The sequence below is a fragment of the Triplophysa dalaica genome, chromosome 7, assembly GCF_015846415.1.
Source record: "Triplophysa dalaica isolate WHDGS20190420 chromosome 7, ASM1584641v1, whole genome shotgun sequence".
Taxonomy (NCBI): domain Eukaryota; kingdom Metazoa; phylum Chordata; class Actinopteri; order Cypriniformes; family Nemacheilidae; genus Triplophysa; species Triplophysa dalaica.
In genome coordinates, this window is record NC_079548.1 from 5,220,220 (window position 1) to 5,233,806 (window position 13,587).

A 13,587-nucleotide genomic window follows, 5' to 3' on the forward strand; every position below is an offset into this window, starting at 1 on the left:
TTCCACTTTACGTTGCGCACACAAAACCAATTATGATACAAAAGGTACCGCGATAGCGATCTAAAAACACTGCTTTAAAGTCACTCTCGCGGTACTGTGATATCGTACAATAATAGATCTGCGCAGTCGAGAACACCGCTCTCGTCCAATGGAGACGCATTGACGTCATAGGTCTCACGAACAGCAGTACCAAACGAGCAACATCCCTGAGCTCGAGCCGCCAAATAACGGTAAGAAAAATATGATTAAACACAATGACACAAATGAGTGTTTTAGTAACACAATATACCGACAGACGCGCTCTTTTACATGACGTAAAGCAGTTCACATTCACACACCGTGTGGGTTTTATATAATATAAAATATTAATAATCATGTTATGTGATAAAGGCGTAAACATGTGATGACTGAGAGATGCTCGAGCGCCGAACACAACGACGCCTCATTTTGACTCAAGCTATCAGACAAATCTGATGTCAGTTATCGGTTACTTGAAATAAACGGTCGGCATGGGCTAAATTATGACTTATTTTTGAATGTATGAAGCGTCTCAATGGCGGAAGTGAGACGTATCAGTGTATCACACTTAGGAATGGCCTGTCGCTTCCAATGTTTATTGTTAGGAATGACAAATACACAAAATAAACATCATAATAGTATACAGATTTGTCTTTTGGAGCTAGATTGTAGAAAGATTGATTTGTTGTCAACAGTCGTGTGCATTGTGTAGGCCTATATAGATATGTCACGTTACATAGTTTGCATTTTATAAGCGAGTCTTTTGGCAAGGTGACTTTATTTCAGTGATTTAGATACTCAGTAAAGAACATTTCTTCTCATTGCATCTCCCTCCCTCCATCTCCTGCAGCAGTGATAAAAGATAAGATGGCCACCTCCTCCTCATCCAATCTGGAAGAAGACGAAAGTCTGAAAGGCTGTGAGGTTTTTGTGCAGAAACACAACATACAGCAGATCCTCAAAGAGTGTATCGTCAACCTGTGCATTGCCAAGCCGGAGCGGCCCCTGAAGTTCCTGCGGGAACATTTTGAGAAGCTGGAGAAGGTGTGTTGATGTCATTATTTGTGTTTCTGTTGTCCGTTCTGTTTGTGTGGGTTGTAGATTTAGATAGGAAAGGGTGACGGTTTGGGATTTTGGCTGACGGCACAAAGGATGTGGATGAATTCCCAAGAGCGGGTGAAGTGGGGAGTTGTTGATGTTATAGCCGTCCCCTTTGACTTGACACTTAACCTCAGTTTGGGACTGTCGCTCTAGTGAATAAACTGAAAACTGTGTCTGCTGAATAGTCTGTGATTGTGGTAATAACTTGCTTTTCATCTCTACTTGATCATTAAATGTCATTGTATTAGTTACGGTATTGCTCCTGTTGACAACATTGATTCCACATGTATGACTGAATTTTAGATGTTTGACAAGTGCACGCTGCAGGTCAATTTAAGGAACATTCAATTTAAAATATTGGTCAAAAAAAGAACTAAATCTGCGATCAGTTTTTGATGCAGTCACAGAGCATCGGTTCACCCAAAAATTACAAATTGGTCATTATTGACTCACCATCTTTCCAAATTTCTTTGTTCTGCTAAACACAAAGGAAGATATTAGGAAGAATGTCAGCAACCAAACAGATCTCATCTCACAATAACTGCCATAGTGGTGAAAAATATCAATGGGAGATGAGATCTGTTTGGTTACTGACATTCTTCCTAACAACTTCCTTTGTGTTTAGCAGAAGAAATACATTTATACAGGTTTGACACAATCTGAGAGGGAGTAAATAGTAAATGATGACAGAATTCATTTTTTTGTCGAACTGTCCCTTTAAATGGAAAGTCCACTCCACTTGGCATTATACAGTATCAAGATCTGTGAAAGATCAATGAAATTTATTTGCAGGTGTTAAAATTGGATTTAGTTACACAACAAATCAGGCTCTAACAGTCTTTTAGCAGCTGTCTAGAACACAACTAATAGTCATTTTCAATAACACTTATTTTTATTGTCTTCTAAGAACTCTGATGACCATGTCTGGTCCAAGAGGGAAATAAAAACGGCTTATAAGATATTTTATACTTACAGTGAACAAACGACTTGCCAATGCTGTATCTTAAATATCTAAATGTAATAGTAATTCATAAATGTAAATTAATTTTTAGCCCTGTCTTTTTGGCCAGTTTGGTAATTTAGTTTGCTTTTTCTTTCACCGTGAAGTGCTTAATCAAATCCCAATGCTTAATCAAATCCCTGTTATTCCTCATTAAAGAAAGATCAAAGTAGACACGATCTGATGTTATCTTATGTTGTTGTTCAATCACAGATGATAAGTACTAATCGTATGCGAGTCACAGTAGTCATATGTTTAGCTTGAGGTGCCTCTTCTAATAAACATCTTTGATCATGTGTTCCAGAAACAACAGGGAGTTTTATACTTACAGACGCTTGTGCTGGTTTAGGTAGAGCATCAAAAGCAGAATGGATTGTGTATTCATAAAACATGATCAGATGGGCAGCACGAGGCATCCTTGCCTCGTGTTTAGAGATGTAGGTTATTTGGGTCATGGTAGACATTTGATTGAGCCCACAGTGTTGTTAATTGACCCAGTTGCGTTTCACTTATACGTAGATGGGTTTCTCACACCCCCTGTTCATTTTGATGATCTATGTGTTACTAAGGCATACACTTTTGTTTTTTCATAATTTCATAATTCATGCTTAAAAAATCACCCCTAACCTTTTGTTATCTCCAGTCAGTGTGTGTGAGATTAGGCCGGATTAAATATTTTGTAGGGCATGAGAGGAGTATTATATATATATATATATATGTATATATGAATGACCGGAAATGCACTGACAATGTTTGCTCAGGAATATCGTATGTGCATTAACCGTGCATTTAAGTTTTTTTTACTTTGTTACAATATTACACTAAACTTCTGTTGGTCCAAACCAATCTCCTGAAATTTAGATATATTGCTACAACCTGTTCATAATTCGGTACTTATGTATGTAAAGCACTGATCTTTTAATGGAATTCCTGTCCTGTATGTCTGCGGTGGGTCTCTGTGTCTGGTTTCACTCGTGCATTAGTCAGGCACATGATGTTGTCATGTTAACTGCTATGTCATCTCATGTTTTCTCTCACAGGTGTGTTTGGACTCTTAAAGTGTTATTTCACACACAGGCCTGTTGATATCTGTCTATAGCTGTTGAGAGCGTGTGTGTGTGTTATGTACCCAGCTGTTCTGTTGCATCTGCCTACGCTTTGGTATTTGTAGCTGTGTCTCGTTTCGGAAGGCTGCGTCCTCCGGAGGTCTCATTTGAAGCCTGCTACGCCATCGAGGCTGTCTCGTTTCATACTAGCAGGTAGGACACTCGGTATGCTCCCTTCCAATGCGACCTACTTTCACGAGAATTCGGAGGACACATGATGTGTATGTTTCGTTGCTAGAGATAACCCACAATTCTTTGGGTCAGCCAACGTCTAAATTGTAACAGCTTACAATTTGTGTCACGTTTTTTTTATCTTAGCAGGCATGTTTGTAAATAGGTTAACAAGTATTAAGGGATTTTTAAACATTTTAAAACAGTAAGGCAACAAATAGTACATTTGTTTAACTTTTTTGGGATTGTTTAGGGTAGAAATTAACCAACTTTTCACCTCTTAAAATAATTAATAAATTGTAATTAATTTGACAGGTGTGCAAGTGCAACTTGTTGGCTATACAAAGTAGTACTTCCTGTTTCTTTTTCTGCCAGTATGTTCTATGAAGGAATTCTCCCTAAAGTTGAGGATCCTTCGTATACCGCATCCTTTAGAGGATGAGACCTCCGGAGGACACTCCGAAATGAGACACAACTTCTGTCTAGGGACATTTAAGAGCAAGATGTCAACGCTTTATTTACTCTGTCTAAATACTGTGTCTGTATATCTTGTGAAGGGAAGATTTAATTATTAAGATTAATGGCATGATATACATTTTTGACGGTGTTCTATAAGAGTATTACTATTTAATGTAGGAAAGTAATATATTTTTAGGGCATTTGTTTATTTATTTAAAGTCTATTGCCAGAAAACGACAAGATGCGGATTTTAAAATGTATATAGACTTTAATTTATTTAATATATTATGACATTCAGGGCTGTACGTTAACTTTTTTTGCACGTAGCACTGTTGCTACAGAGGTTTCAAGTTTTATAGCACAGGCCACATGTTTAAAACGTCTGTTATTTTAGGAAAAATATACACATACAAATATTTAAGTGTCGTTTATCACATAAATACGCAGGTAACGGAGATAGGACATCGATGGTACAGTTGTGTAAATTAGGGCCATATCATTTAGTTTTTCCCAAGTCCTTTTTTACCGTTTTAATTCTGAGTTCTGTGTTTTTTGTATGACAAGGGGTCTGTGTTATTCTAACAAACCTATACATTTATAGACCAGTTGCATTGTGTGCATTTCAGCGTCTCTGCCCAGCACACACATCGTCATCTCATAGACACACACAATCGTTTGTGCTTTGATGAGCAGCTTCATTGTTCTCTGTCCTCTTTCATACAATAATATTTCACCCTCTCTCTTTCTTTCTCTCGTTCTGCAAGTGAAATGTCTATGTTGTTGAACAGTTTCTGAAAGCCATCATAGCTAGCTGTACCTTTACTGTGTCTGCTGTGAAAACTCTGGCACAGAGCACAGGAGTTTCATCATATGCAATTTACAGCGATTGGCAGGATAGTCTAGTCTCGGCCTCAGACGGCACGCTAAATCCGTTCATTGACTGCCAGATATATATTGCACGGTAAATTAGAAAGCACTGGTCTGGCAAGCTCTAATCTGATAGGCTGACTTCACCTAACCTCCAGGAGTAAAATAGTGGAGGGTTTTTATCAGCTCGTCTGGAAACAAAGTCTTTGTTGTGGGTACGACAAGTGCTTTTGAGGATGAAATAATCACTGGATTTGTCAGGTCAGTGGAATCATATCTTTGAAAGATTCAGAGTTTCGTTTGAATATCTTAATAGCATGTTGTTTTGATACACACTAAGAACATACAAGTGTATATATTTTGTGTCATGAATGCACATCCACTGTCATTTGCAAGAACAAGCATTCTATTAATTTATTATTCTAGTACAGTCCTGGTCCTAAATGCGGTATAAAACAAAATTAAATGTGATTGGATCTCCCTCAGACGGTCTTTCCTCTTTTATGCAAACAGTTTTCTAAAAAAATAATGTGAACCTGAGTTTAAAACTTGTCCTATTAACATGGTGAGGATGAAAACATCATTTGTTTTTATTTTGATCTTCTTTCTACTCTTTTACCGCACTTTGGCCAACCAAGGTTGAACTGATATATGCTATAGGAATAAAGACAAATTGAAAAAAAACATATATTTTAGAAATGGTTCATCCATCTCAGTGGTTGAAGAATGTGTAATCATGCGTATCATCCACTTTGTCTCTCTACAGGAAGAATGTAAGCAGATCATGGCCCGTCAGAAGTCCAACTCGCAGTCGGACTCTCATGATGATGAAGTTTCTCCTCCTCCTCCAAACCCGGTGGTGAAGGCACGACGCCGGAGAGGCGGAGTCAGTGCTGAGGTCTACACGGAGGAAGATGCCGTCAGCTACGTCAGAAAGGTTACAAATACACTTGTAGTAAACAATGGCTTATTGATATATTTTAATGTATTAAATATTATTAACACATTTTAATGAAACCTCAGTTATTGCTCCCTTGGATTTGTTTTTGCTACTAAGTGTCATTTCATAGAGATCAATTTCATCCCAGCTCTACTTATTGTGCATTGGTGCCCAACTTTTGCAGGTCATTCCTAAAGACTACAAGACCATGACGGCCCTGGCTAAAGCCATTTCAAAGAATGTCCTATTCGCCCATTTGGATGACAATGAAAGAAGGTAAAACATTTTTTATATTTGGTATCTACGGTAGTTGTTTACTTTGTTACCAGGGGTCTATGAATGACAACACGTTTTTAAAAGTTCTGCGAAAAAATATTAAACAATGATTTTAAACATTTGGTTTAAAATGTTTGGCTTCAGGGTTTCAGAATGTCCAGAACTTCTTGAATGCTAAAATTGTTCCGTCACATGAAGTGTTTCTATAGTAATTTACGCACGTTGATCCTCAATCTAATGTTTATAAGACTCAAGTGAGGGGATTTTGTGTGCGTGTTTTGGTGCGCCAGTTTTGTCAAGAGGGGCACTCCGCGTAGCCACTGTATTTACTCTGTTTCGCTCATCACCACGGCAACCCGATGCAAAATAAAAGAGGGGGCATTGTGAAGGACAGTAGTGGAAAGTGTGTTTTAATGTGGGTGTGGAGAAATCATTTGACTTGGATTGTTTCGTTTTGGCTTTGAGTCTTGAGAGATGCCACAAACCCAAACAACACTGACGGGGAAAGCCTCTCCTAGCCTACGAGGAATTTTCTTCAGGTCGCTCCGTCTTTGTGCGTGGAATACTGTTTCACAGCTGAAGAAAATCCATTATCCGTGTAGATCCACCATGAAGAGGAACAAACTCTCAACTTTCTGCTCTTAAACCATGAGAACATTCGAAACGCCCCAGATACTCAATTTACCCGAAACATTGAGTGATCCCGTCCTGTGCTCAGCTGGAAATTCGCCACACTTATTATCAGGCAACAGGGTTTCTCGCCATGCGTAGCAGATGTGTGTTTTCATGTTTAAAGATTTATCTCATTTCTGTTTGTTGATAATACATTCTAGTCATCATTTATCAAAATGAAATGCATTTTTACCTCGATATGACAACAACACGAAGCCTCAGGAGCACTTTTCTGAGTCAGATTTGTGGAGAACATTAATGTTGTTTCCATGGTTACAGGATCTTCGGATCCAGCGACATCCACGTACAATGTCCAATTATGTGCTTACGTATCTGTAATTCTGTCAGAGCAATGGACTCGATTTAGATAGACAGAGTTGTTTATGGTGGAATATGAGACTTTAGTTTCTGGTTAATGATGAGGTAATGACATTATGTCAAAATCTTTTCATTGGTTTATAGAATTATGTTGGCATAACATGTCACAAATCTGTTTCCATCCAGGCCACTAATCTAAGTATTGAGGAACTCATTTAATGTCTGCGTCTGTTGTGGCTGTAATGTACTATATCCCAGACATATTTTCCAACAGAAATGGTATCACAGTACACTTTAAAAGTGACAGCCCAGCGTCTTCAAATATTCACAGTGGAAGTAGTTTATGTTAGTTTAACACTTGTTTGGTTTAAACATTCAACCCAAATCTTTCAGCAGTAGGCTTTACCCTCCCTAAATTGGTGCTCCGTGCAGTAAACCGGTGCCCCAGAGACATTTGTTTTGTAAACGTAAGCGCAGTCGCCATTGGCACAATTCTAGGTTTGAGATTTTGCAGGCGTGGGCCCGTGCAGCCATATATAGTGGAATGTGCCATGCGCTGCTTGCTTTATTACTGTAGTCAGTAGGAACGTCTTGTTATGATCACTGGAGAAGCAAGGCCAGATGTGATGATAATCACCACTGCTAGAGCTAAACATTACAACCAGATGGCAGATATTGTAAAGGGGTGTCTGGCATGTAACAGCTCACCCTAAGGGCCACCCTGGAGTGAGGACATACAGGTTGTTTGTGTATATGGTTGGTTTTGTTGCCATGGCAAAAAAATGAATGACCTCATAGCTGCATGGGAAATGCCCATTGCCACTCAGTTGCACATGTATATGTAGAAATATAGGAATGATGACTGCTCGAAAAATTCTTGGTATGTTTTAAAGATGTTTCAAGAATAGACATTTATTTATGTTCTTGTATTTTGGTCCAATGTGTTGTAAAAACAGTTGTTCAAGTTGTTCGTGATAATTTAAAAAAATCCCTTTTGGTCCCTTTGAGACCCCCAATTCAGGTATTGCAGTCCGTACTATTGAGCAGATAAATTGAATCAGGTGTGTCAGATGAAGGACACATACAAAGGTCGTTTTTCAATTCCAAGAACGCGAAGAACGGACTTCTGTTCTTGTGTAGACCGGTCTTGCAAGGCAGCCTCGGAAGAACAAACTTTGAGTGACTTCTGGAACTTCAAGCGGATTCTGTATTCGCGCAAGGCTGCATACGATGCATTTTTGATATCGAGAACACATACGGGTACTTTCTTGAGTATTTCAACCGGACTTTGGTGGTAAATGATTGATGTAGCGCGAAAACACAAGGACACAAGACCGCTGTAGTACGTATATTGCGAAACGACAAAAATCTGCAGTGCTGTGGGTCCCCTTAGGAAATCTTGGGAACCTCTGGATTAAATTATTGCAGTATTCCTTATTTGTTTTTTGATTTAACAAAAAGGGTATATTTTACCTAATATTTGAAGTTAAGATTACATTGTGACAGAATATGTCCAATAATCCTCAAAATGAGAATTTGGGAGATGACAAATATACTGTACATGTGTTTTATAGTGTGATATAGCAAAAAGTTTGAAAACAAACTGTTAATAATATACTTTTTTATATTATTAAAGGGATAGTTCACCCAAAATTGAAATTCTGTCATGGGTCTCCAGTTGTTCCAAACCTGTATAAAGGTTTTATACAGAAGAATGCTTATAATCAAACAGCTCTTGGACCCTATTGACTACCATTTTAGAAAAAATTACAATGGCAGTCAAAATTGCCCCAGAACTGTTTGCTGTCCTACATTTTTCAAAATATCTTCTTTTGTGTTCAACAGAACCACGCTAATTAAAAAGTAAATTTTCCTACCATGGCACCCAATGTATTATGGCTCCTGTATGAACTATTGCTTATTGCTCCTAAAGTCTTTGTAAGTCGCTACGGATAAAAGCGTCTGATAAATGTCTAAATGTAAATGTGGTCGAAGAAATCTTTGGTTACAAGCATTCTTCTAAATATCTTAGATCAGAACAAAGAAATGAATACAGATTTGGAACGACTCGAAGGTGAGTAAATGATAACAGACGTTTTATTTTTGGGTGAACTATTCCTTTGATATTTATATTCATAATATAAAATAGCATAATAGAGATTTATCTTCATTGTGAGGATTTTTTCGAAATTTTTACTGTCACACCATATTACACATTTATAAAATATTTGTCAACTACCCATTTTATTCAAGCTAAATGTTGGCCTGAAAGATTTAGCTTGAGCTCCATAAATATCATCATTCCTGTATTTGTGCCCCTAAACTCTCCTGCTCGCCACCGGGACCCTGCAGCATCTCAGACAACAGGCTATTGTGTTCTAATTAAAAACCTACAATACCAGCAGTCATCAGTAACCAGCGTTTGAGCTGCAATGAACCATTTAACTAAGCAAGGGCTTGTCCGTCAATTTTAAGGTTAGTTAGGCATTCGTTTATGGCTTTGGCTTGTACCTGTTTTTTCATCACAGCATGCTTGTCAAACTCCTACAGAAAAGAACAGCGATGCCTCTACCGATTATTATCTAAAGCTTTTCCTTATCTTATTGGCATTCAATAAAAAAAAGAAAGAAAAACTTAATTAGTTTCAAGCAAACAGTTTCGATATGCAGATAAGGCTGTTGTAACAGGTGGTAAATGTGGCAATGGGCTTCGATCCAACCCACAAGCAACGCAATGCTATAAAGAACTTAAAAGGATTAGATTAGTTTGATTTTTAAACTCTTTCGATGGAGGGTAAAGTGTCCAGATAAGTTTTATCGTGTCCAAACACATCTGTTCAGCTTCCCCTTATAATGTTAACCTGCTGTTAGCATAATGGCTATCTAGTTTCCTGGTCATATCTGATATAAACTTCATACTGTGACTGTAAGGAACAGCTGTTTCGCACACCTGCGGAGTACTGTTAAAAGTGACCTTTATAGTAGACAGTCACGGTTTTTGTAATGGTAGCTAGTGTGGCTATTGAGTTTCGAACATGAAACGAAGGTAGTTAAGGGAGAACTGTGCTGCTTCTTTATATAGCTAAAACTGATGAAAGTTTTGAAAATGAGAAAGCAAACCATAAGGGTAAACATCTTGTTTTCTGACCAAAACTACTGAGTGATCTATTGCTAATTTGTCAGTCCTCTCCGGTATTGAGATTGATGTGTCTCTTGAGAGTCTCAGATCTGTCTGCGCCTGTGCGCGATACTTCACCTTTGCATACCTTCATTTTTGGTGCTATGGCAAGCAACTCGGTTAAAATTGCAGATTTTAAAACAACCTTACCCAAAATATTAAACTTTGGCATGTCACTTGTGGATTAATGTCTTGGGACCAGAATATCCTAAAAACTGGTCAGATTTTTGGATAACAATTTACGACACCAAAGCCATGCTTTATGCAAATGTTACCTTCAAGTCATTTCAAGTCATGAAAACGCATGTATGCAATTGTCTAAATAGCACATGTTATTTGGATGGTGCTGGGTCGTTGATGAAAAGCTTTACGCAGTCAACACTGAAACTGTATACTCGCTGACTGCAGTGCACTCATGTCCTGTCTGAGACAGAAATACACAGGTCACAATGTGACGCTGTGAAAGTAACCGGGGCTGATTCCCTTCCTGGCATCTCCTGAATGCAAAGACCTTCTGTATATAGAAACAAAACGTGTGGATAATATATTTACTAGGGATTGTAGATATAATGTTATATCATCCTGCATTGTTTTATTTAGCTGTGTAGGAAATCAACTGGCTGAGGGGTCAAGACAGAACTATTAAGTGAAGAATTGATCTATTTTGTTACATACATTGAAAAGAATAGTTCACCCAACATTTTGCAGCGACCTAAAGGATTGCAAGTGATGACAAAGTTTTCATTTTGGGGTGAACAATTTATTTGAATCAATGTGTTCTTCACATTTTGTGACGTTTAACAAAACCTCAAAATTCTTTGCTGATTAAAACTGTTAAATGTTTTCTTATGCAAAAAGATTTCATTAATGCAGCGATGGGTTCTCGAATGTGTGTTGACGTACAAATGCCCTTGTGTTCACTTAGGGAAGAGCATGAAGCTGTGATAATCCACCAATTAAGTGGCAAGTAATGACCCATCTGCCCTTTGACCTCTGACCCTTGACCCACCAGCCTCTGCCCTTTGCTCTTATAACTTAGTGCTGATGGACAGTGAACATCTTTGGAACCCACAAAGTAAATCAGATCAAAAATAAACTCCACAATAAAGCTCCTCGGTTGTTTTTTAGGAATCTGATTCCTGTTCTGATTCAGCATGTGCAGATTATGGAAAGGTTGTGAAGTGTGAAAGCACACGCAGGACGTCTCTGTCATCGGTTCTTTAGGGGTTTTTAAATAGCACAGCCTGTAGTCTAATCAGTAGGCCACACACACAGTAGAGGTCTTGTGAGGTGAAATTATTTCGTCCTAGTCTGTTTTAGGCCACGAAAACGGGGTACGGAGGAAGTTGCAGGTGATGTTATTGTTCGCTGCATTGAATGAACTGAAACCAAAGCATGGTGTCTGGACGACACCTTTGACACTTTGATCTTGTCTATTTTTTGCTTAGAAGCTCCATGGTGGCTGTTAATTTCCTTTATATGTAAGCTCAAATGATGTATTCACATAATAAATGATGAAATCCATGATTTCTGCACCCATTAGACCAATTACACTCCAAAATAGTTTTTGTTGAATTTACTTAAAAAAGCTGTGTCAAGTGGTTCCACGCAACAATATTAAGTAATTTGAACAAATAACAATTTAGTTGTATGAACGAAATAAATTTAAGTAATGTTGACCAAACTTTTAATTCCGATTGTACAAGTAATTTTACGTTAATTAAGGGCAATATTTATCATTCTCAATGGTACTTTTTCTTGTCATACATAAATTATATACAGACTGGGTCAAAATACAATGAGCAAATGAGATGAGAGGCATCTCAGTTCTGGTATTATCACAGTTAAAGCTCATTGAATGATGCAATAGACAACATGGGCGCGCTTAAACCTCTCACAGCCTAAGCATATGTACCACTCTTCAAAACAATGGCAACCCTAAAACTAAAAAATACAACAAACTCTTTTAAACCTCACATTATGAACATGAAGCACAAACAAGTCTTTTTTCTTTACTGAAAAACACTTTAAATATCACTTCATTTCGAAATTTACTGCCTAAATGCGAATCCCCATTAACCTGTCACGTTGAATTAACTTGTTTGTATTAAGTAAACTCAACAATAGGTCAAGTTTTATAGGGTTTTGCGTTCTACTCAACTTTGTTCAGTTGACCAGTCAAACACCTGTTAAGTACGCTGAAAGAACTTACGTTAATTCAGTTACTTGCATTCTTTCTGTGTTGTGAACAAGGATGGGTTAAGTAAAACTGTGTCTATGCACCAAAGTTGTTTAAACAAGAGTGCTGTGGTAGGTCCGTATGTCATCTCTGCCTAGAAGCTCAAATGATTTCCTCCGAGTTCTGATATCATTTTGCTGCCCCATGTGCATTTATTATATGTGATACAATTTATATATTCTCCCATTTTGGTAAGTGAAAATCGCTGTCTGGTTGCTCGGAAAAGTTAAAGAGCAGCCCTTTGCAATCGTTCTGTAGAATCGATCTGCCAGATGCATATGAAACACAATAATCGTGAGACCCTGCAGTTCCATGCACCCTCCTGTAAGAGATGCTGTTTCTCCAATTCATGTGTTTGTGTTTCGTAGTTGAAGTGGTTCATCAGAGTGGAGGAAAGATGCAGCATTAAATCAGCTCTCTATTATTCAGATGTGTTGTGTTGCTGTTGGCCGGTGAACTCTTGCCCACAAAAGGCCGCGGTGTTTGCCTGCGATGTGGGTCGTATCTGGAGGTACTTGACAACTTTCACACAGGTGTGTTTGCTTTGGCAGCGATGTCGTAAGCGCACCCTTACACACACACAAAGTAAATGAAAGGAGGAAACGGTGCTGGCTTATGAGAAGCCCTAATTGACTTGGCTTGAGGGTGTTTGTCTGGGCAGTTAGACAGCTGCTGTGTATGTGTGTTTGTTGGTGAAGGTTGTGCTCAGTTGGACGTTACACTCTGTTTATTCCTGTACAGAATTACTGCGGGCGATCTAGTGCTACTTGAGGTTTAAGGTGCTGTTGTAAAATGAGTCTGTGTGTGGTCAATGTTTAGCATTGCTTTGTGTTGTCACAAAGGAAGTTTCTGCTAATGAGGTCACTCTCTCTCTTTCTCAATCTCTTTCTCTCCCACACACACTTTTTTTCATGTACACTCGTCCAATTATACATTCATGTCTTTATATTCCTCTATAATGGTCTTTCAGATCAACAGTGTGTACCGGACCCATCTGGATGCCCTGACATGACCTCTGATCTCTCATTTTTCCTGGAATAATTTTTTGACCTTCTCATTTACTGGAACTGTATCTGTGAGCATTGATGTTTTTAGATGGCACCTGATTTTGATAAATTCTTGTCAATTACTTTTGTATAAAAATGCTTTAATCTGAAACAATATACTATTAAACTGTGTATAAATGAATAATAAAAAGCAATAAAGCATAAATAACATTTTCAGATATCTGCGGTATGTACGG

The 13,587-nt window shown here is 38.1% G+C and overlaps 1 protein-coding gene across 3 annotated transcripts in view; it reads left to right on the forward strand.

Annotated features, from left to right (window-relative positions):
• Window positions 1-89: 89 nt before the first annotated feature.
• The window catches only part of prkar1b (protein kinase, cAMP-dependent, regulatory, type I, beta), a 43,529-nt gene continuing 30,031 nt past the window's right edge, over window positions 90-13,587 (forward strand). The window contains exons 1-4 of one of the 3 annotated variants that reach the window (XM_056752808.1): window positions 90-230; window positions 869-1,062; window positions 5,489-5,659; window positions 5,847-5,938. In XM_056752808.1, the coding sequence (XP_056608786.1) occupies window positions 886-1,062; window positions 5,489-5,659; window positions 5,847-5,938 (440 nt within the window). In that variant the 5' untranslated portion in view covers window positions 90-230; window positions 869-885. Of the gene's footprint in view, window positions 231-868; window positions 1,063-4,622; window positions 4,984-5,488; window positions 5,660-5,846; window positions 5,939-13,587 lie in introns of those variants that run through there. The other 2 variants (XM_056752809.1, XM_056752810.1) reach the window with 2 other exon arrangements.